This window comes from Capricornis sumatraensis, chromosome 7 (genome assembly GCF_032405125.1).
Source record: "Capricornis sumatraensis isolate serow.1 chromosome 7, serow.2, whole genome shotgun sequence".
Classification (NCBI taxonomy): Eukaryota; Metazoa; Chordata; class Mammalia; order Artiodactyla; family Bovidae; genus Capricornis; species Capricornis sumatraensis.
Window position 1 is genome coordinate 86,548,098 of NC_091075.1, and position 24,293 is coordinate 86,572,390.

At 38.0% G+C, this 24,293-nt stretch overlaps 1 protein-coding gene across 1 annotated transcript in view; it reads right to left on the minus strand.

Annotated features, from left to right (window-relative positions):
- LOC138081835 (transmembrane protease serine 11F-like) overlaps window positions 1-24,293 on the minus strand; it is a 139,737-nt gene that overhangs the window by 18,741 nt on the left and 96,703 nt on the right. The window contains exons 6-9 of the mRNA XM_068974955.1: window positions 23,260-23,416; window positions 16,629-16,747; window positions 2,589-2,653; window positions 535-698 (exon numbers count right to left, since the gene is read on the minus strand). Of these exons, the coding sequence (XP_068831056.1) occupies window positions 535-698; window positions 2,589-2,653; window positions 16,629-16,747; window positions 23,260-23,416 (505 nt within the window). The remainder of the gene's footprint in view (window positions 1-534; window positions 699-2,588; window positions 2,654-16,628; window positions 16,748-23,259; window positions 23,417-24,293) is intronic.

Here is a 24,293-nt window from a genome sequence, read left to right on the forward strand (position 1 = left end):
ATGACTACAATTGTTTTAAATTGGAAATAAGTTAGAGAGAATCTCTTTATGGTTCATGTTAGTGTTTCTTCCAACAGGCTTCAACCTTCATAAAGATTCTGTTTCTTTGATACTATGGAAGCTAACCCCCAGTACTGGCCTCTGGGAGTCATGATACCTGTGCTTTATTACCGCCCCCGCCGCCCCCTGCCGCCAATGCTTGCAGGTCCTGTCTGACACCTCCCCTGAGTCTAGCTTCCTTAAAATGGTGCAATTAATGCCTACCCTTTCAGGCTTTTGAAAAGATCCAACGTGAAAATTCTTACACAGGGGTGAATTAAAAACCCATAGTGATGCCAAAGTTAAATATGAAAAAAAAATCATAAAACTAGACTTTACCTCATAGCGAATTTTTATTTTAGTTTTAATCTACACTGACATACATTCATCAAGGGTGAATTCTTGAAATGAGAGAATACATTGACCTGAATTCTTATGAAAAATAAAAAAAAGATTGTGAAGGGAAGAAACCACAAAGATGGTAAAAGGACTTACGTGTGAGTGTAAATGATGGTTTGTATATAGTTAAAGGCATCGGTTCTCTCTTCAGACTTTGATATAGAATCCTTTCAATTTTTTTCCTGACTTGCTCAGCACTATCGGTAGATGGGAATCGAAACACAAGCACCATAAGAATGTTCATACCATTTTGATCTGGACTAAAGAGGAAAAAGCAGATAGAGGTAATCATAATAAAGTCAGTTCTCTAACCAGGAACTAGTTTTACACACTAGATTCACACTAGATTTAAACTAGATTCACACTAGATTTAAAGAAACATAGTGAGTGGAATGTGTGCATATCAGATTTTTAAATGATCTCTAGGAATACCAGCTAAAATAAATAGCTGGAAAAAACATTATTCTTGCCTCTAACTTAGCTCACCATCTAGCTATGCGATAATTTTAGTTTCATAACTTTTTTGAACTTCAAAAAGAGGAGGTTGTGGGAGGAGGAGAGGTTCATGAAATCATGCTCTATACATGCACTTAAGTGATTTGCTTTTTAAGGGATTCTGAACCAAGTTGTAACCAAGGTCATTACTCCTCTGTTGTGGTGTGGAAAAGACAAAGCTTTGCATTCACCAAACCCTTCTGCTAAGCTTTGCCTTCTAAGCAAGAGCTAAATTTCATTTCCTAGCCTTCCTTGCAGTTTATTGAAACTCTCTAGTGAATCCTGGACAGTGAAATGTGGGAAGAAATGATGTACCCTGCTCCCAGACCTGGCCCTCCTGTACCATCCTCCATGCGTTCACTCTTCCCTTATTTGCCAACCAGAGATTCAGTGGGCAAGTCCATTCTACAATCCCAATCATTCCTACAGCCACTTATGCCACTTCTGTTTGGACTGTACTGTGGAAATTAAATAGATCTTTATTGTGTTAAGCCATTGGTGTTAAGGGGCTTAGTAGTCAGTTAATATGAGTTTGAAACATGGATGATTAAAAAAAGAAATTATAAAAGGAGATCATTTGATAAGTTCAAATATAAAAATTTACAATAATGTGTAGAGGTCTAGAAACCCTCTAGTTATATTTTGAGAACAAATTTAATTGGAAATATATAAAAAATGAAGGAAGAAAGGAGAGTAGAAAGGGGAAAGGGGATAGAAAAGACATGGGCTCCTGACCATATGTATATTTACCATCAAGAAGTGAAGTAAATAAGTATTACAAATATATATGTGTATTTACATATATATGTATATGCATGTTATCACATGTGTATATATCAACATATATATAGATATATTATATAGATATATATGTTGTTTAGCTACTAAGTTGTGTCTGACTCTTTGCAATCCCATGGTCTGTAGCCTGCCAGACTCCTCTGTTCATGGGATTTTCCAGGCAAGAATACTGGAGTAGGTTGCCATTTCCTTCTTCAGGGGATCTTCCTGACTCAGGGATCAAATCTGAGTGTCCTGCCTTGCAGGTGGATTCTTTATCTCTGCACTACCTCTGAAGCTCGTGTGTATAAATATGTATGTGTGTAAACTGATTGATATCCACAATAAAATTTTTAAAATTTCATCAATTTTTATCAAAATTGATAGAAAACGAGATATATTATTTCAGTAAATGCCAAGCCTTTTGGATATTCTATTAAAATATATTCAGGATAAATTTCAGTAACTTATTTTAGTCTCTGATAGTGCATACCTTCAATTTATATATGTTGCCTTTTATCAGAACAAAGAGTGAAAAGGGATTAGAAATAAAATAATGCAGGTAAAACCTTATTGAAGAGAAAATCCTAGTCTGATTTTGGGTAGGCTTAAAGTGAGGATAATCAAAAGGGGCTGGCCTTTATGTGCTAAGTCACTTCAGTGGTGTCCAACTCTTTGAGACCCTAGGACTATAGTCCACCAGGCTCCTCTGGCCATGGGATTCTCTAGGCAAGAATATCAGAGTGAGTTGCCATGCCCTCCTCCAGGGGATCTTTCCAACCCAGGGATCGAAACCATGTCTCCTGCATCTCTTTCATTGGCAGGCAGATTCTTTACCACTGCTGCCACCTGGGAAGCCCCAAGCCAAGTTTACATACCTTAATTTGATAACATGAGATTTGATAAACCGACCCTCTCCAGAATGTTGAAATATCCTAGACATCTGAATAGAAAAAAATTTAAAGTGTTAATCCTAAGAAAATGTTACTCTTCATCTTATCTAGAGACATATGGAAAAGTTAAGGATGCGTTTGTTCCCAGACTTGTGAACTGGCTATATGCAGTGGTAAGACTTAAACCAAGGTCTAATCCTTGTAAAACTGAACAATCTTATCATTATAGTTTGATTCTGCTCTAACATGATGTAACAGAGTCATGTACGTTGTAGAGTTGTTTTGAGGATAAAAAAAAAACAATGTATACCACATGTCACACATTGCCTGATATACTAAACACTATTCGTAATGTTCATTTTGATTGTCAAATAATTTAAACTATTGGTGCTATTTTTCAAGGCAGCATTCACCTACCATATATTTTCCTCATTCTCCAATATGGCATTCTAATCTCTATTGGTATCAATTTGCTTATTTCTCACATGAATATCCCTCATGAGAGCATTTGACATAATATGTATCAACATCTGTCATGTGACTCTGATACCCTCACTTGTTAATCTTCTCTTTGGCAGGTCTATATTTCATCACACTTCATACTGTCAGCATTTTATTACTTGGCTTTTCTAGTCTGAACCATCGAAGGATTTTGGATATTCTGTGAAATTATCTCCTAAAGTTACCTGATCCCCAAAAGAGTATTGAGGCACTGCCTGAAAAGATTAAAAAAAAAACAACAAACACCAGAGTGAAAGTCAAAATTCAGAAATTGCAGGTCCATGTAAGTTTACGTAGGGACTAGTTCCATGGTAATCTTGCCTTCTTTGGGAAGAGGGAATATTGGTTCCCTTGCCCAATAGATTCTTCCTTCTCCTTGATTCCTCTAAATTAATAACAGTGCTCAGTAGATTTTACCTCATTTAATACTGAATTTCCCTCTCTTCCTTCCATCTCACTGCTGTGGTCTAAAAATCAGCTCCTTCAAAACTTGTGTTCAGGCTTTTGCAGTGTTCCCCTCACTGGCACCTTTATGTGATTCAACTCTGTCTTTCCTCCCCTACTTGTTACCCAATATGCCAGCAGCCAGGATGAGATCCCTAAAGCACAAGTCTGAGTATATTACACTCCTGCTTGAAACCCAGTGTCTCTTAGTATGAGCTCCACAGTCTTAACCCTTCATGGGCCTTGTTGTTGTTGCTGTTTAGTCACTCAGTTGTATCTGACTCTTTGAGACCCCATGGACCACAGCATGCCAGGCTTCTCTGTTCTTCATTATCTCCCAGAGTTTACTCAGACTCATGGCCATTGAATTGGTGATGCCATTCAACCATCTCATCCTCTGTCATCCCCTTCACCTTCTGCCTTCACTCTTTCCCAGCATCAGGGTCTTCTCTAATGAGTCAGTTCTTCACATCAGGTGGCCAAAGTATTGGAGCTTCAGCTTCAGCATCAGTCCTTCCAATTAATATTCAGGGTTAATTTTCTTTAGGATTGACTGGTTTGATCTCCTTGCAGTCCAAGGGACTCTCAAGAATCTTCTCCAGCACTACAGTTCAAAAGTATCAATTCTTTGTCCCTCATCTATCTTTATGGTCCAACACTTACATCTGTATATAACTACTGGAAAAACCATAGCTTTGATTATATGGACTTTTGTGAGCAAAGTGATGTCTCTGCTTTTTAATACAGTGTCTAGGTTTGTTATAGCTTTTCTTCCAAGGAGCAAGCAAATTCTTGTTTTACGGATGCAGTCACCATCCACAGTGCTTTTGGGGGCCCAAAAAAATAAAGACTGTCACTGTTTCCATTTTTTCTCCATCTGATTGCCAGAAAGTTATGGGACTGCATGCCATGATCTTACTTTTTTGAATGTTGAATTTTAATCCAGCTTTCTCATTACCCTCTTTTATCCTCATCAAGAAATTCTTTAGTTCTTCTTTGCATTCTGCCATTAGAGTGGTATCATCTGCATATCATGGTCCTTTTTTAATCCTACTCCTATTATCTTCTTTATTACCTGTTCTTTCCTAGTCTTACTGTCCTGGTTCACACCTTTACAGTTTTGCACACTCATTTCCCTCTTCCTTCAGTATACTTTTTTTTCAGGTAAGTTTCTTCAATGACAATTATGGTATTCTTCAGTGACAACTAACTTGTCTTTGACTTGCCTTCCTCAAACAAAATTAAATTCTCCTTTTCATGGTAAATAGATGGAGAAACAGTGGAAACAGTGGCAGACTTTATTTATCTTTTATTTTTTGGCTCCCAAATCACTGCAGATGGTGACTGCAGCCATGAAATTAAAAGACTCTTTCTCCTTGGAAGGAAAGTTATGGTTATGAGCAACCTAGACTGCATATTAAAAAGCAGAGATATTACTTTGACAACAAAGGTCCATCTAGTCCAGGCTACAGTTTTTCCAGTAGTCATGTATGGATGTGAGAATTGGACTATAAAGAAAGCTGAGCGCTGAAGACTTGATCCTTTTGAGGGCAGGAGAAGGGGATTACAGAAGATGAGATTGTTGGATGGCATCATCGACTCAATGGGCATGAGTTTGGGTAAACTCTTGAAGTTGGTGATGGACAGGCAGGTCTGTCATGCTGCAGTCCATGGGGTTGCAAAGAGTTGGAAATGACTGAGTGACTGAACTGAACTGAACTGAAGCCACCCCAGCATCTTGCACATGATTCTATTGTAGCAATTATCCACTGGTTTACAATTGTCTTTCCCGCTCTGGACTGTATGTTTATTGTTTGACACAATGCCTGGTCCACAGTAAATGCTCAATGTATGTTAGATGGATTAAATAAATGAATGAATAAGTGAGAAAATGAATGAAAGTTCAAGAGTACCATAAAGGAGAGAAAATAACAACATGGTTGTTTTTGCTTTATCTGCAAATCATGTTGCCAAGGGTAAGTTAAACTCTGTGGGAATTTAAAGCAAGGCGGAAGCCAGGAGACCCCAGTAGTGACTCCCACCCCCTTCATAAGTGGTCATTCCAGGGGTTTGTAACAGTTCTGATTTATGTCACTTATGATTCACTAAGCTTTTCAGAACACATTTCATTTTCATTTCTCAAGGAACAAGGAGAATATGTGATGTTAAGATCTCTGCATATATGCAGCCGTGCTCACATGTCTGACTCTTTTGTGATCTTATGGATCATAGCCTCTGCTCATCTGTCCATGGATGTCCCCAGGCAAGAATACTGGAGTAAGTAACCAGTCCCTTCTTCAGAGGATCTTCTCAACCCAGGGATCAAACCCAGATCTCCTGCATCCTGCTTTGGCAGGCAGATTCTTTACCACTGAGTCATCTGGGAAGCCCTTAAGATTTTTAGCACTTTAATATAAATGGCCTCTGAAATTCTGAACTGTGTACATAATGGCACTGTAGGAAAGGATCAGGATTCTGTCATATCAGAGTGTAAGAAATTACTAAGAATCTATTTGAACTAAAATGTGATATTAATGAGACCATGGTCCCTTGAGGAGTTGACCTCTATTTAAAAAATGAGTAGATTCTGGTATAGTACACTATTGGTGTAGCCACTAATAATAGCTTACATGTATTAAGTCCATACTACATGGTAGGCATTGGACCAACTCCTTAGTCAACTTCATACAGCCTTATGAGGAGAGTATTTTCTTTATTCTCATCAGTCCCATTTTATAGGTGAAAAAAACTGAAGCTCAAGACACTTAATTGTCTAAATTGGCATTGGAAGTGGTTGTTCTGCCATGTGAACCCAGGATATCTGGCTCGAGATCTTGTATTCTTAAGCATTAAGTGACATTGACAACCCCAAGTTACTTATATGCCTGATGACAGATTTTCAGGTTGGTGGGGGTAGAGGTTTGGGGGCAGGAAGCCCTTAAAGAAGTCCTCAAAGCATCTTTTATTTCCTGAATCTAAACCTAATAAAAGATAATCTCCTAGGAATTTGCTTTTTTTCTGCTTCTAGTTTAACAAGGCTAAGGGAATCACTTCTTTTTGGACACCTAATCATTGTTGTAACCAATTTCTGGAGAAGTTAAATCTATGTTTATATTTATCTACTGGAAGATCAGTATATATAAGTAAATGTTATATTTAGTCCAAATTACAAAAAATTAATTGTATCCTTCTTTTTTTTAATGGTCTAAACTTAAGAATGGTTTGGCTTGGAAACTAACAGAGATCATTCTGTTGTTTTTGAGGTTGCATCCAAGTACTGCATTTTGGCCTCTTTTGTTAACTATGATGGTTACTCCATTTCTTCTAAGGGATTCTTGCCCACAGTAGTATATATGATGCTCATCTGAGTTAAATTCACCCATTCCAGTCCATTTTAGTTCCCTGATTCCTAAAATGTTGACGTTCACTCTGGCCATCTCCTGTTTGACCACTTCCAATTCGCTTTGATTCATGGACCTAACATTCCAGGTTCCTATGCAAGATAGCCCTTTATAGCATTGCACCTTGTGTGCATCAAGAGCCACATCCACAACTGAATGATCTCTGTTCATTTCCAAGGCAAACCACTCAATATCAGGGTAACCTAAGTCTATACCCAGACCAATAATGCTGCAGAAGCTGAAGTTGAAAGGTTCTATGAAGACCTACAAGACCTTTTAGAACTAATACCACCAAAAAGATATCATTTTCATTATAGGGGACTGGAATGCAAAAGTAGGAAGTCAAGAAACACCTGGAGAAACAGACAAATTTGTCCTTGGAGTAGCAAACACCCTCTTCCAAGAACACAAGAGAAGACCCTACACATGGACATCACCAGATGTCAATACTGAAATCAAACTGATTACATTCTTTGCAGTCAAAGATGTAGAAGCTCTATACAGTCAGCAAAAACAAGACCAGGAGCTGACTTTGGCTCAGATTATAAACTCCTTATTTCTAAATTCAGACTTAAATTGAAGAAAGTAGAGAAAACCACTAGACCATTCAGGTATGACCTGAATCAAATACTTTACAATTATACAATGGAAATGGGAAATAGATTTAAGGGACTAGATCTGATTGACAGAGTACCTGATGAAGTATGGATGGAGGTTCGTGACATTGTACAGGATACAGGGATTAAGACCATCCCCAAGAAAAAGAAATGCAAAAAAAGCAAAATGGCTCTCTGAGGAGCCCTTACAAAAAGCTGTCAAAAGAAGAGAAGCAAAATACAAAGGAAAAAAGGAAAGATATACCCATTTAAATGCAGAGTTCCAAAGAATAGCAAGGAGAGATAAGAAAGTCTTCCTCAGCGATCAGTGCAAAGAAGTAGAGGAAAGCAATAGAATGGGAAAGACTAGAGACCGCTTTAAGAAAATTAGAGATACCAAGGGAACATTTCATGCAAAGATGGGCACAATAAAGGATAGAAATGGTATGGACCTAACAGAAGCAGAAGATACTAAGAAGAGGTGGCAAGAATACACAGAAGAACTGTGCAAAAAAGATCTTCATGACCCAGATAATCACAATGGTGTGACCACTCACCTAGAGCCAGACATCGTGGGATGTGAAGTCAAGTGGGCCTTAGGAGACATCACTATGAATAAAGCTAGTGGAGGCAATGGAATTTTCACTGAACTAGTTCAAATCCTAAAAGATGATGCAGTGAAAGTGCTGCACTTAATATGCCAGCACATTTGGAAAACTCAGCAGTGGCCACAGGACTGGAAAAGGTCAGTGTGCATTCCAATCCCAAAGAAAGGCAATGCCAAAGAACGTTCAAACTACTGCACAATTGCACTCATCTCACACACTAGTGAAGTAATGCTCAAAATTCTCCAAGCCAGACTTCAGCAATATGTGAATCGTGAACTTCCAGATGTTCAAGCTGGTTTTAGAAAAGGCAGAGGAATCAGAGATCAATTTGCCAACATCCACTGGATCATGGAGAAAGCAAGAGAGTTCCAGAAAAACATCTATTTATGCTTTAATAACTATACCAAAGCCTTTGACTGTGTGGATCACAATAAACTGTGTAAAATTCTGAAAGAGATGGGAATACCCTACCACTTGACCTGCCTCTTGAAAAATCTGTATGCAAGTCAGGAAGCAACAGTTAGAACTGGACATGGAACAACAGACTGGTTCCAAATAAGAAAAAGAGTATGTCAAGGCTGTATATTGTCACCTTGCTTATTCAACTTATATGCAGAGTACATCATAAGAAACACTGGGCTGGAGGAAGTACAAGCTGGAATCAAAATTGCTGGGAGAAATATCAATAACCTCAGATATGCAGATGACAACACCCTTATTGCAGAAAGTGAAGAAGAACTAAAGAGCCTCTTGATAAAGGTGAAAGAGGAGAGTGAAAAAGTTGGCTTAAAGCTCAACATTCATAAAAGTAAGATCATGGCATCTGGTCTCATCACTTCATGGCAGATAGATGGGGAAACGGTGGAAACAGTGGCAGACTTTATTTTGGGGGGCTCCAAAATCACTGTAGATGGTGATTGAAATCATGGAATTAAAAGATGCTTACTCCTTGGAAGGAAAGTTATGACCTACCTAGACTGCATATTAAAAAGCAGAGACATTACTTTGCCAACAAAGGTCCCTCTAGTCAAGGCTACAATTTTTCCAGTAGTCATGTATGGATGTGAGAGTTGGACTATAAAGAAAGCTGAGTGCCGAAGAATTGATGCGTTTGAACTGTGGTGTTGGAGAAGACTCTTGAGCATCCCTTGGACTACAAGGAGATCCAACCAGTCCATCCTAAAAGAGATCAGTTCTGAGTGTTCATTGGAAGGACTAATGTTGAAGCTGAAACTCCAATAATTTGGCCACCTGATATGAAGAGCTGACTCACTGGAAAAGACCCTGATGCTGGGAAAGATTGAAGACAGGAGAAGGGTGCAACAGAGGATGAGATGGTTGGATGGCATCACTGACTCAATGGGCATGAGTTTGGGTAAACTCTGGGAGTTGGTGATGGACAGGGAGGCCTGTCAAGCTGCAGTCCATTTGGTCACAAAGACTGAACACTACTGAGAGACTGAACTGAACTGAACTGAAACCTAAGATTATTAGAGAGTGCTCCATTTTAAACAAGATAATGACGAAGCCCATTTGTTGTGGTTCAGTCACTAAGTCATATCCGACTCTTTGCTACCCCATGGAGTACAGTAGGCCAGGCTTCCCTTTCCTTTACTGAGCAGATAGCTCAAATTCATGTCCATTGCATTGATGCTGTTATCCAACCATCTCATCCTCTGTTGCCCCCTTCTCCTCCTGCCCTTAATCTGATAAAATGAAAATAAAACATTTTCCTTAAAATCAGACACAAACTGTAGTCCTTGATGTGACTCCAGGATCAAAATTAAAAGAGCATAATTGAAAAAATATGTGTGGCCTGACTGAAAGTACACCCAGTAACCAAAAGTTATTGTCTTTGGCAAGCTTGAGCTTGCGCCTTCCCTCTGGCTGGGAACTGCATGCAGATTAGGTCTTTACGGAAGATTAGTAGTTACTGGTGAGAACTAGGAAATCCCTTTCTGGGCCCACCCATGAAAGTAATCAGACAAGTTCTGCAGATACCCTGCTTCTTTCAGGGGAAAAGCTACACACACACACAGACACACACACACACACACACACACACATACACAACAACCAAACAAAAAAATACCCCCTTCCCAAACCACACTAGACTGCTTTCCTCTCCAAGGAAGCTTTTAGCTAGCTCAACGAGATGTTTACTTCCTCTGAACCCCTAAAATACTGATTGTTTGAGTCATATATTAAACTATTGTATTTTGCAATATAGCAGCTCTAGTATTATCATTCAGTCTTGTAAGCTCTTATATGTCATATCATTTGCTACATAAATTATCTTTTTCTAATATTGTCCATGTCTAAACTTCCACATATAAACAATATTATACACTCCAAATAAAGAAGGAACTGTACTATGTAGACCTTGGCATTTTTCATTAGCTTGCACAAAAGAGGTACACAGTAACATTTTCATAAATTCATTGATTCTCCAGGTATGGTTAATCTTACTCAATGGTATGAAGAAAAAAAAAATGCTGGCTTTTGCAGTGCTTCAAGACTCTTTCATTGTATCCCATTGTTTCCTTTTTTCTAACTTATCTGTTCATTCAGAACAATTGGCTAGAGTTTCCTAGATTTGTTACTGTGACAATACTGGATAAAGAGTAGGAACAAAATGCTGTGGTCCCTGGGCTCATAGAATAGAGAGATAGCCAGTAATAAACAATTAAATACAAAGGCTGGAATTTGCTGGTGGTCCAGAGGTTAGAACTCTACACTCTCACTGCTGAGGGCCTATGTTCAGTCCTGGTCAGAGAATTAAAATGCCACAAACTGTAGAGTGGCCCCCCCTAAAAGGTAACTAAAACAGTAAAGTAATTCAGGATAATGGCTGAGGGTCTATAATTACCTCCAGAAAGGTAACATGATACATGAAGGATACAGGAAGGATCAGAAGGATCAGAAGAAGTAAGAAACAGAAAGAGTGGGATCAGGGGGTGCAGTTCCAGATAGAAGGAAAAAAATGTGTAGGTAATCTCAAAGAATTGATGCTTTTGAAATGTGGTGTTAGAGAAGACTTTTGAGAGTCCCTTGGACAGCAAGGAGATCCAACCAGTCTATCCTAGAGGAAATCAGTCCTGAATATTCATTGGAAGGACTGATGCTGAAGCTGAAACTCCAATACTTTGGCCACCTGATACCAAGAACTGACTCATTTGAAAAGACCTTGATGTTGGGAATGAGTGAAGGCAGGAGAAAAAGGGCATGACAGAGGATGAGATGGTTGGATGGCATCACTGACTCAATGGACATGAGTTTGAGTAAGCCCTGGGCGTTGGTGATGAACAGGGAAGCCTGGCGTACCGCAGTCCATGGGGTCACAAAGAGTCAGACATGACTGAGTGACTGAACTGAACTGAATCTCAAAGAAGACTATTATGGTCAGAGAATAGTGAGCAAGGAGGAGAATGTAAAAGTTGGAAGAATAGTCAGAACCTCTGGGTACTGGATGCCAGCAGCTTTCTTCCTCCTAGTGTGATGACAACAACAAACAAATGTCTCCAGGAATTGCAAAATATCTTTAGGGAAACAAAAGTGCCCATAATTGGAAATCACTGGACCAGACTGTGGATCAAGGCAACTCAACCACAAAGGGAGTCTCTCTGCTCTAAAAGCTCCAGAAGAGACTCAGCACTTGGAAATACCACATGAGAAAAAGGAGGCAGAGTGAAAAGAGGTTATAAAAGCTCGTCACATTTCTATACACTGGTAAAAACCATTTTTAAAGAATGCACTTTGAAAAGATATCCATTAACAATGACCAAAAACAAAAAAAAAACCCATATACACATAAAACCAAACAACCACAAAACAATCATCTCAGTTCAGTTCTGTTCAGCCGCTCAGTCGTGTCCAATTCTTCGCAACCCCATGAACTGCAGCACGCCAGGCCTACCTGTCCCTCACCAACTCCTGGAGTTCACTCAAACTCACGTCCATCAAGTCGGTGATGCCATCCAGCCATCTCATCCTCTGTCGTCCCCTTCTCCTCGTGCCCCCAATCCCTCCCAGCATCAGGGTCTTTCCAAATGAGTCAACTCTTTGCATGAGGTGACCAAAGTATTGGAGTTTCAGCTTCAGCATCAGTCCTTCCAGTGAACACCCAGGACTGATCTCCTTTAGGATGGACTGGTTGGATCTCCTTACAGTCCAAGGGACTCTCAAGTGTCTTCTCCAACATCACAGTTCAAACGCATCATTTCTTCAGCACTCAGCTTTCTTCACAGTCCAACTCTCACATCCATACATGACCACTGGAAAAACCATAGCCTTGACTAGATGGACTTTAGTTGGCAAAGTAATGCCTCTGCTTTTCAATATACTATCTAGGTTGGTCATAACTTTCCTTTCAAGGAGTAAGCGTCTTTTAATTTCATGGCTGCAGTCACCATCTGCAATGATTTTGGAGCCCCCAAAAATAAAGTCTGACACTGTTTCCACTGTTTCCCCATCTATCTGCCATGAAGTGATAGGACCAGATGCCATGATCTTAGTTTTCTGAATGTTGAGTTTTAAGCTAACTTTTTCACTCTCCTCTTTCACTTTCATCAAGAGGCTTTTTAGTTCCTCTTCACTTTCTGCCATAAGGGTGGTGTCATCTGCATATCTGAGATTATTGATATTTCTCCCAGCAATCTTGATTCCAGCTTGTGTCTCTTCCAGCACAGCGTTTCTCATGATGTACTCTGCATATAAGTTAAATAAGCAGGGTGACAATATACAGCCTTGACATACTCCTTTTCCTATTTGGAACCAGTCTGTTGTTCCATGTCCAGTTCTAACTGTTGCTTCCTGACTTTTATATAGGTTTCTCAAGAGGCAGGTCAGGTGGTCTGGTATTCCCATCTCTGTCAGAATTTTCCACAGTTTATTGTGATCCACACAGTCAAAGGCTTTGACATAGTCAATAAAGTAGAAATAGATGTTTTTCTGGAACTTTCTTGCTTTTTCAATGATCCAGCGGATGCTGGCAATTTGATCTCTGGTTCCTCTGCCTTTTCTAAAACCAGCTTGAACATCTGGAAGTTCACAGTTCATGTACTGCTGAAGCCTGGCTTTCAGAATTTTGAGCATTACTTCACTAGGGTGTGAGATGGGTGCAATTGGTGGTAGTGTGAGCATTCTTTGGCATTGACTTTCTTTCGGATTGGAATGAAACAATCATCTAGGATTAAATTTAACTAAGATATATGAGACATTTAAGAAAATAATTTTAAAGCTCTATTGAAATATAGCAAATAAATATAAATTAATGGTGTCAATTATTTCTCTAGATTTCTACATTTGAAGCACGCTAAATCAAAACCTTAATATGAGGGGATGTGTGTGTGTGTGTGTGTGTGTGTTTACTTGGTATGGGAAATAAAAAGGACAAGAAAAACTACAGTATACCTGAAAGAGATGATGATAAATCCAGGTGTATGGGTTGAATGCTGGCCCCCTAAAGATACATTTGACTCTGGGAACGTGTAAATGTGCCCTTACTTGGCAAAGAGTCTTTGCAGGTGTAATTAAGGATATCAAGATGAGACCAGTGTAGACATCATCCAGGAACACTTTGAATCCAGTGATAAGTATCCTTATCAGAGTAGAGAAACAAAGAAACCCAGAGAAGGCCAGGCGAAGATGGAGACAGAGATCAAGTTCATGTAGTCACATGACAAGGAATGCCTGAGGCTACCAGAAGTTTGAAGAGGCAAAGAACTCTTCTCTAGAGACTTCCAAGCTGCTGACATCTTGATTTTAAGATTTCTGGTCTCCATAACTGTGAGGGAATAAATTTCTGTTGTTTCAAGTCACTAGTTTTTTGTAATTTGCTACAGCAGTCCTAGGAAATTAATACAACATGTATTGACACATTGTCAAACTGTAGAGGTTAAAGTATCATGGTACTGACCCAGTGAAAAACAAGCTGATGGATGGAACAGATTAGAGATCCCAGCAGTATTCCACATCATATATGGAAACTTGAATTGTGGTGGAAATGACATGGCAGATCAACCAGGAAAGGACTGACTATTCAATCAGTGGTGCTAAAACAACTGTTTATTCACATGGGGGAAAGAACAAACTTAAATCCCTGAATCAACCATACTACCACTGCTATTAGTCGTGCAATAGCCGAGACAGGGAAGCAAACTAGGTGTTCATCAATGAATAACTGGATAAAGAAGATGTGGCATATACATGAAATGAAGTGAAGTCGCTCAGTCGTGTCCAACTCTTTGCGACCGCATAGACTGTAGCCTATCAGGCTCCTCCGTCTATGGGATTTTCCAGGCAAGAATGCTGGAGTGGATTGCCATTTCCTTCTCCAGGGGATCTACTTGACCCAGGAATCGAACCTGGGTCTCCCACATTGCAGGCAGACACTTTACCATCTGAGCCACCTATTCAGACACAAACAAGAATGAAATCTTGCTATTTTTGACAATTTACTGATGGACTTTGAAGGCTTTATGCTAAATGAAGTAGGTCAGACAGTGAAAGATAAATACCATATGATCTCACTGATATAGAATCTAAACAAACAAGCAAAACCCACAAATTCATATCTAGAGAACAGATTGCTGGTTGCCAGGAGTGAGAGATGAGTGTTAGGCAAAATGGGCTGAGGTGGTCAAAAGGTGCAAACTTCCAGTTATAAAATAAATAAGTTCTTTGGGGTATAATGTATAACATGGTGACTGTACCTACTAAGACTTCACTGTATATTTGAAAGTTGCTAAGAGAGTAAATCTTAAAAGTTCTCATCATAAGAAGAAAAATTATTACTACCTGTGGTGTTTTATGTTAACTACACTTATGGTGGTGTTCCTTCTCAATTTATACAAATATCAACCATTATGTTGTACATCTGAAACTAACATAATGTTATATAACAATTATATTTCAATTACAAATAAAAAATCTAAATAAAGCCACCTACAAATAAAGTTGAAAAAGAACTGTGGCAACAAAACTGTAAAAACATTGTCCTATTTAAATGCAAAACCCTATCTAAATAGGTAAGAAAAATAAACCAGTTTGTTTTCAACCTTTAGAATGGAACTACATATAATCGAGCTATATAAGAATAAACAGCCAAATAAAATGCAAATACTTTCTTATGTTGTTAACAATTAAGAGAAAGGAGAGTACAATTAAGAGTGGGAGTGCTAAAGTCCTCCTCCCTTAATTAAGAGATAGTCTGTTTGACATATGGTAATGTATATGTTTCAATGCTATTCTCTCAAATCATCCCACACTGTCCTTCTCCCACTGTGTCCAAAAGTCTATTTTTATGTCTGTGTCTCCTTTGCTGCCCTGCATGTAGGATCATTGGTACTATCTTTCTAGATTCCATATATATGAGTTAATATATGATATTTGTCTTTCTATTTCTGACTTACTTCACTAAGTATAATAGGCTCTAGGTTCATCCACTATATTAGAACTGACTCAAATGTGTTCCTTTCTATAGCTGAGTAATATTCCATTGTGTATATGTACTACAACTTCCTTATCCACTCATCTGCCAGAGGGGTGGGGTAGATGGGGAGTTTCAAGGGGGATTCAGGATGGAGGGTCACATGTATGCCAGTGACTGATTCATGTTGATGTATGGTAGAAGCCATCGCAATATTGTAATGTAATTATCTTCTAATTTAAATAAGTAAGGAATTAAAAAAGAGAGATAGTGTCTATAGCTAATCATAAAAACCATACTAATTAAGTTCCCTTTCTATAGACCCCTTACTTCCTTGTTAGAATAACTCTCATGACTTTAATTATACTCTAGTCTAATACTGTGGGTTTTGCTAAAGAAATCTATAGTCTCTAAAGACATATTTTTTTTTATTAAACAAAAATAGACTGTTTTATTTGACTTTCTGCTATAACAGGCAAGGATTTTGCTTGCCTGATATAATTTAAAAAATTAGAAATGCCGTTATAATTGCCTAGGTTTTCAAGGAAAGCCAAAATAATTGAGGGACATAACTAAATTTGAGATTCATAAGAATCATAGACACACAGTCTTGTATGTGACCCTTTATATGTTTCAAAATCAAAATCACAAGATGACGAGACAAAGCATCACAATCCTATTTTCTTATGTTGAAAGAAAAGTTTAGAGAAAATGAACCAAGAAAGGAAATCAAGAGTTTAAAAATTGATCTGTTTTTAACAGAGAAATTTAAATTTAAACATAACTTAAACTGAGAATACCTGTTTCAACCAAGAATTTCCTCAGATGTTAATTAGTTGCCTACTCTAATCTACATATGTTTAATGGCATATGACATTACTCTAAATATTTTACATACATTAAGTTAAAACCGTATGACCTACTATATTATCCTCATTTTATAGAAGAAGAAACTGAGCCATGGAGAAATTATGTTCCTATAACAATCACATTCACTGTCAGGCAGAGAAACATTCATAAGCTTTCAAAATTTCTATTGGGCTTACCATTCTCTCAATCTGATGACTCCTTTCTATAAACTGTTTTGAGGTTCTCATTCCATAACATTCTCTATATTTTATATTTGTAGCTTTAAAAGAGGCAAGATAGTAGAATGACTTATCATCTGAAAGGTAAAAATAAACAAAAGATCCATGCTTAGACATGATCAATTGCTTGTCCCCTTCCCCCAGGAAATCAATTTACAATAACAGAGCTTATTTCTTCTTTTATTATATAATTAGTCATAGTCATTTTTAAAAATATTGTGTAATTTTTATTGCATCAAGCTAAAATAGATTATACTTTCAGAACATCCATTTATAGTGTCTATGCATATAAAATTTTTCACACAATCAGATACCCAACATACAATAAAAATTCAAATGCTGAAAACAATTGCTGACAGTCCTATAATAAAAATTATCATTTTCCTTAAAGAATTGTAATATAGGTATATTATAACTAAGCTGCATTATGAAGCTATATTGAATGGGTGATCACTTTTTTCTACACTAATGACAAACTTACTTAAATATAAACCAGTATTTTAAATCTGCATTTTCTTTTTGTCCATGCAGGCATCAATTTTCTGTAATGGACTCTTAACAAACCACTGTAGCTGCCATTGTCAAGGGCAAAACAGTTATTATGTCTAAGGCCATATTTATTTTGGTATTTTTCAAAAATCATCTTGATTTCTTAGTGGACTTAATCATATTCCTTGAAAGCTTGTCTTTGGCTTTATGAAGCCATCTTCTGATTTTCTCTCTTGCTTTTGGCCTCTCACCGGTTACTTTGGAGAACTCTCTAGTTCTGTCCTTTGTTGTTGCTGAATAGTGGCCAAGTCATGTCCGACTCTTTTGCAGCTCAGCAGACTGTAGCCATCCAGGCTCCTCTGTCCATGGGGTTATCCAGGCAAGAATACTGGAGTGGGTTACCATTTCCTTCTTCAAGGGATCTTCCTGACCCAGGGATTGAACCAATGTCTCCTACAGTGGCAGGCATTTTCTTTACCACTGAGCCACCAGGGAAGCCCACTTCTATCCTTAACCAGGATTATTTACCTCTTTTTAGATTCAAACCTTGCTTCATATCCTGTTTTCTATCTTCTGAACAATTTACTCATCTATGCATTCACCCAAGTTCAGTTCAGTTCAGTGCAGTTGCTCAGTCGTGTCCGACTCTTTGCGACCCCATGAATCACAGCACGCCAGGCCTCCCTGTCCATCACCATCTCCCGGAGTTCACTCAGACTCACGTCCATTGAGTCCGTGATGCCATCCAGCCATCTCATCTTGGGTCATCCCCTTCTCCTCCTGCCCCCAATCTCTCCCAGCATCAGTCTTTTCCAATGAGTCAACTCTTTGCATGAGGTGTCCAAAGTACTGGAGCTTCAGCTTTAGCATCATTCCTTCCAAAGAAATCCCAGGGTTGATCTCCTTCAGAATGGACTGGTTGGATCTCCCTGCAGTCCAAGGGACCCTCAAGAGTATTCTCCAACACCACAGTTCAAATGCATCAAATTTTTGGCCCTCAGCTTTCTTCACAGTCCAACTCTCACATCCATACATGACCACTGGAAAAACCAGAGCCTTGACTAGATGGATCTTAGTTGGCAAAGTAATGTCTCTGCTTTTGAATACACTATCTAGGTTGGTCATAACTTTTCTTCCAAGGAATAAGCATCTTTTAATTTCATGGCTGCAGTCACCATCTGCAGTGATTTTGAAGCCCCAAAAAATGAAGTCTGACACTGCTTCCACTGTTTCCCCATCTATTTCCCATGAAGTGATGGGACCAGATGCCATGATCTTCGTTTTCTGAATGTTGAGCTTTAAGCCAACGTTTTCACTCTCCTCTTTTACTTTCATCAAGAGGCTCTTTAGTTCCTCTTCACTTTCTGCCATAAGGGTGGTTTCATGTGCATATCTGAGGTTATTGATATTTCTCCCGGCAATCTTGATTCCAGCTTGTGTTTCTTACAGTCCAACATTTCTCATGATGTACTCTGCATATAAGTTAAATAAGCAGGGTGACAATATACAGCCTTGACATACTCCTTTTCCTATTTGGAATCAGTCTGTTGTTCCATGTCCAGTTTTAACTGTTGCTTCCTGACCTGCATACAGATTTCTCAAGAGGCAGGTTAGGTGGTCTGGTATTCCCATCTCTTTCAGAATTTTCCACAGTTTATTGTGATCCACACAGTCAAAGGCTTTGGCATAGTCAATAAAGCAGAAATAGATGTTTTTCTGGAACTCTATTGCTTTTTCCATGATCCAGCAGATGTTGGCAATTTGATCTCTGGTTCCTCTGCCTTTTCTAAAACCAGCTTGAACATCAGGGAGTTCATGGTTCATGTATTGCTGAAGTCTGGTTTGGAGAATTTTGAGCATTACTTTACTAGCATGTGAGATGAGTGCAATTGTGCGGTAGTTTGAGCATTCTTTGGCATTGCCTTTCTTTGGAATTGGAATGAACTCTGACCTTTTCCAGTCTTGTGGCCACTACTGAGTTTTCCAAATTTGCTGGCATATTGAGTGCAGCACTTTCACAGCATCATCTTTCAGGATTTGAAAGAGCTCAACTGGAATTCCATCACCTCCACTAGCTTTGTTCGTGGTGATGCTTTCTAAGGCCCACTTGACTTCACATTCCAAGATGTCTGGCTCTAGGTTAGTGATCACATCATCATGATTATCTGGGTCATGAAGATCTTTTTTGTACAGTTCCGTGTATTCTTGCCACCTCTTCTTAATATCTTCTGCTTCTGTTAGGTCCATACCATTTCTGTCCTTTATCTAGCCCATCTTTGCATGAAATGTTCCCTTGGTATCTCTAATTTTCTTGAAGAGATCTCTAGTGTTTCCCATTCTGTTGTTTTCCTCTATTTCTTTGCATTGATCACTGAGTAAGGCTTTCTTATCTCTTCTTGCTATTCTTTGGAACTCTGCATTCAGATGCTTATATCTTTTCTTTTCTCCTTTGATTTTCACCTCTCTTCTTTTCTTCTTTCTTCTTCTTGTAAAGCCTCTCCAGACAGCCATTTTGCTTTTTTGCATTTCTTTTCCATTGGGATGGTCTTGATCCCTGTCTCCTGTAAATGTCACCAACCTCATTTCATAGTTCATCAGGCACGCTATCTATCAGATCTAGACCCTTAAATCTATTACTCACTTCCACTGTATAATCATAAGGGATTTGATTGAGGTCATACCTGAATGGTCTATCGGTTTTCCCTACTTTCTTCAATTTAAGTCTGAAATTGGCAATAAGGAGTTCATGATCTGAGCCACAGTCAGCTTCTGGTCTTGTTTTTGTTGACTGTATAGAGCTTCTCCATCTTTGACTGCAAATAATAAAATCAATCTGATTTCAGTGTTGACCATCTGGTGATGTCCATGTGTAGAGTCTTCTCTTGTGTTGTTGGAAGAGGGTGTTTGCTATGACCAGTGCGTTCTCTTGGCAAAACTCTATTAGTCTTTGCCCTGCTTCATTCCTCATTCCAAACTCCAGGTGTTTCTTGACTTACTACTTTTGCATTCCAGTCCCCTATAATGAAAACGACATCTTTTTTGGCTGTTATTTCTAAAAGATCTTGTAGGTCTTCATAAAAGTGTTCAACTTCAGCTTCTTCAGCATTATTGGTTGGGGCATAGACTTGGATAACTGTGATACTGAATGGTTTGCCTTGGAGACGAACAGAGATCATTCTGTCGTTTTTGAGATTGCATCCAAGTACTGCATTTTGGACTCTTTTGTTAACCATGATGGCTACTCCATTTCTTCTGAGCAATTCCTGCCCGCAGTAGTAGATGTAATGGTCATCAGAGTTCAATTCACCCATTCCAGTCCATTTTAGTTCGCTGATTCCTAGAATGTCCATGTTAACCCTTGCCATCTCTTGTTTGACCACGTCCAATTTGCCTTGATTCATGGACCTGACATTCCAGGTTCCTATGCAATATTGCTCTTTACAGCATCGGATCTTGCTTCTATCACCAGTCACATCCACAACTAGGTATTGTTTTTGCTTTGACTCCATCCCTTCATTCTTTCTGGAGTTATTTCTCCACTGATCTCCAGTAGCATATTGGGCACCTACTTACCTAGGGAGTTCCTCTTTTGGTATCCTATCATTTTGCCTTTTCCTACTGTTCATGGGGTTCTCAAGGCAAGAATACTAAAGTGGCTTGCCATTCCCTTCTCCAGTGGATCACATTGTGTCAGACCTCTCCACCATGACCCGCCCGTCTTGGGTTGCCCCACAGGCATGGCTTGGTTTCATTGAGTTAGACAATGCTGTGGTCCTAGTGTGATTAGACTGACTAGTTTTTTTGTGAGTATGGTTTCAGTGTGTCTGCCCTCTGATGCCCTCTTGCAACACTTACCATCTTACTTGGGTTTCTCTTACCTTGGATGTGGGGTATCTCTTCATGGCTGGCTTAATTCTCATTTGCAATATCCTATTTTTCAGTCTTAAGATCTATGAATGCAACTTACTAATATCTTCTGAATCCCTTATCCCACCCAAAAGAGTTATATCCTTAATTCAGATCCTCATCATCCCCCTAGCTAATGTATATCCAAAACAAAATGACCTTTCTATTAAAAAAGTACTCTGCCTAGATTCTCTATCTTAAATTTTGTCATTACAATCTACTTCATGACCCAGACTGGAAATTTTAAAGTACACTTTGATCTTTTCCTATTAATCAACAGATCCTGAAAACTTTATCTCCTAAATTTTAAAACTTCATCATCTTTTCACAAATTCTATTGTCATTAATGCTGTCATTCATTTCCTCATCATTTATTGTCTGGAAAATATAACAACTTTCTAACTGGTACCCTGCTTCCTGTCCTGTTTTCCGCAGTTCTATTCCCCACATACCAGCAGAAAAATATTTTTTAAATTGCAAATTTGACAATATCACTTCTCCAATTAAAACACTTTCATTTTTCTCCATTCCCAATGGAGAAGGAATCACAACACTTTACTATGATCTATAAAGGTTTTCCTTGACCTAGGTCCTGCTTACCTCTTGAGCATATTTTTTGCCATGTTCCCTTAATAATTTCTGTTGAAACTATAGCAGACTGCTTATATTTGTCTGCATTCACCACACAGTCTTCTTAAAATTTTTTTTTACATTATCCTTTTCATCTTTTTATAGACCACTCCACTGAAGTGTAGGAGCTTCAGCTTCAGCATCAATTCTTCCAGTGAATAGTCAGGGTTGATTTCCTTGAGGATTGACTGGTTGGATGTCCTTAAAGTCCAAGGACCTACCTTTGTATTAATTTCCTATTGCTGCTGTGACCAGTGACCACCAATTTAGGTCAAAAGTTTGAAATAAGTTTTACAGGGCTCAAATTAAGACCTGTTTGTATTTCTGTTTGTTTTTCTGGAGGATCTAAGGGGTGAATCTTTTTCCTTGCCTTTTTTGGCTGCTAGAGGGATCCTGGTTCCTTGGCCTGTGGTTATACATCACATTGTTTTCCTCTTCCCTGCTTCTATTGTCACATAGCCTTTTTCCTTCTTTGGGCTTTTTGCCTGTCCTTTATAAAGATACTGGGATTACATTTAGGGCCCATCCAGAAAATCCAGAATAAAAGCTCTTCAAAATCCTTGAAGTGATCACATCTGGAAAGTCCCTTTTGCAGTATGAGGTAACACTCATCAGTTACAAAGGTTAAGGCACAGATGTATTGGGGTGTGGGGACATTATTCAACCTAACACAACTTCTATGATATTTTAAAAATAATTTTCCCCATTATTTGTATTATTCCTTTACTTTTTTATTTCTTGAACACATGAAATATTGAAGATGAACTGCATTCTAAACACAAAAGATATTAACAAGAAAGACAGAGGTTAATGTAGTTTATTATTTTATTATATGAGTTTAAGAAATGAATATGATCAATCCCCCAATAAAGTAGGTAAGCTAGTAAGCTGAGTACATTGGACAATAATTAATCCCCATTTGGGAATTCTTTCAAATATGGTTTTATTGTTATGGGTCATACAATTTTGTAAAATTTTTGGCAAAGTCTCAGTCATATGTAATTATAAATACACACACCAAAGACAAAGGTAAATGACTTTGGTTGATTGTCATTTGGTTTAAATGTGGTACTGACTCTATTTTTTCACCTAAGGTAGAATAATTCTGAGTTTTTCTTCTTCCTTCAGTAGTAAAACAGTGTCTTTTTTCTTTCAAAAATAATGTTTAACCTTTAGCCCTTTAAAGATATTTTTCATGTTATTTTCTCAGATTATTAGTTTTTCTTAGAGCATCTCATTAACATATTGATTTAAAATATATATATATTACACTCAACACATGATGTGATTTGTTTTTATTCTAAAGATAATGTTTTCATTCTTTTTAAAAAAGTATGTATTTGTTTTCGATTGTCTTCATAATAATGTAAATATATTGCAAGCATCACTGGCTGGAAATATGAAACATAGGACTCAATATTGGGGCAATCTGTAATTTAACATCAGTAAAAGATTAATAATTAAAATGCTAATAGCATGCAAATGGAATTTTTATATGACTGAGAATTTCAAGATATTAAGTCATGGAGCACTGAGGCAATAGAAATGTGACCTGTATACTTACCCTCAACAACAAAATGAGTAACTATACCAATGGCAATTCCTATGATTGCTATGATTGCCAATGTGAAAAGAGATAGACTTATAGGGCCCCAGCATTGCTGTCTTCTTTGATATTCAACTTGTGGGTAATCAGCTTGTGAACATTCAAGTGGTCTGTGATAAATAGAAAGAAAAAAGTAAGGTTAAAAAAAAATTGTAGTACAGTTCTATTCCAATTCCATGTGTGATAGAATTCTGTGAAAATAGTTTCTACTGTTAATTCACAATAACATACTTAGATTTTGATAGGAACACAAGGTTTTGTTTACCCTCCCCAGCACCTCAATCCCAGTATGTTTTAATTAAAGCTCTACTGATGTTGACATTGAAAGGAGGGCGTCTCCCCTCTACATTTTGTCAAACACGTTGGCAACTTGAAATTTGGGTGGTGAAGTACAGAGGCTCATGTAATAAAAAGGTAATATATAGATAACATCTTAATATTTTAAAACAGAAACTTTTAGCAAGAAAGTTGCATAATAATCTCACTGGTATCTCTTGATTAAAAATAAAAGGTTTTAATATGTATACTTTTAAATGACCTTAAACTTTTTATTAATTGCTTATTTTAAAAGTAACAACATAATGGAGAAAAGATAGTCTCTTCAATAAGTGGATGCTGGGAAAACTGGACAACCATGTATAAAAGAATGAAATTAGAACACTTCCTAACACCACACACAAAGATAAACTTGAAATGGATTAAAGACCTAAAAGAAGACCAGAAGCTAGAAGACTCTTAGAGGAAAATATAGGCAGAACACCCTTTGACATAAATCAGGGCAAGATCTTCTATGACACACCTCCTAGAGTAATGGAAATAAAAACAAACCATAAACAAACAAGACAAATTAAAACCTTTTGCACAGTAAAAGAAACCATACATAAGATGAAAATACAGCCCTCAGAATGGGAGAAAATAATTGCAAATGAAGCAGTTGACAAAACATACAAGCAGTAGATACAACTCAATATCAGAAAAAAAAAAAAAAAGGC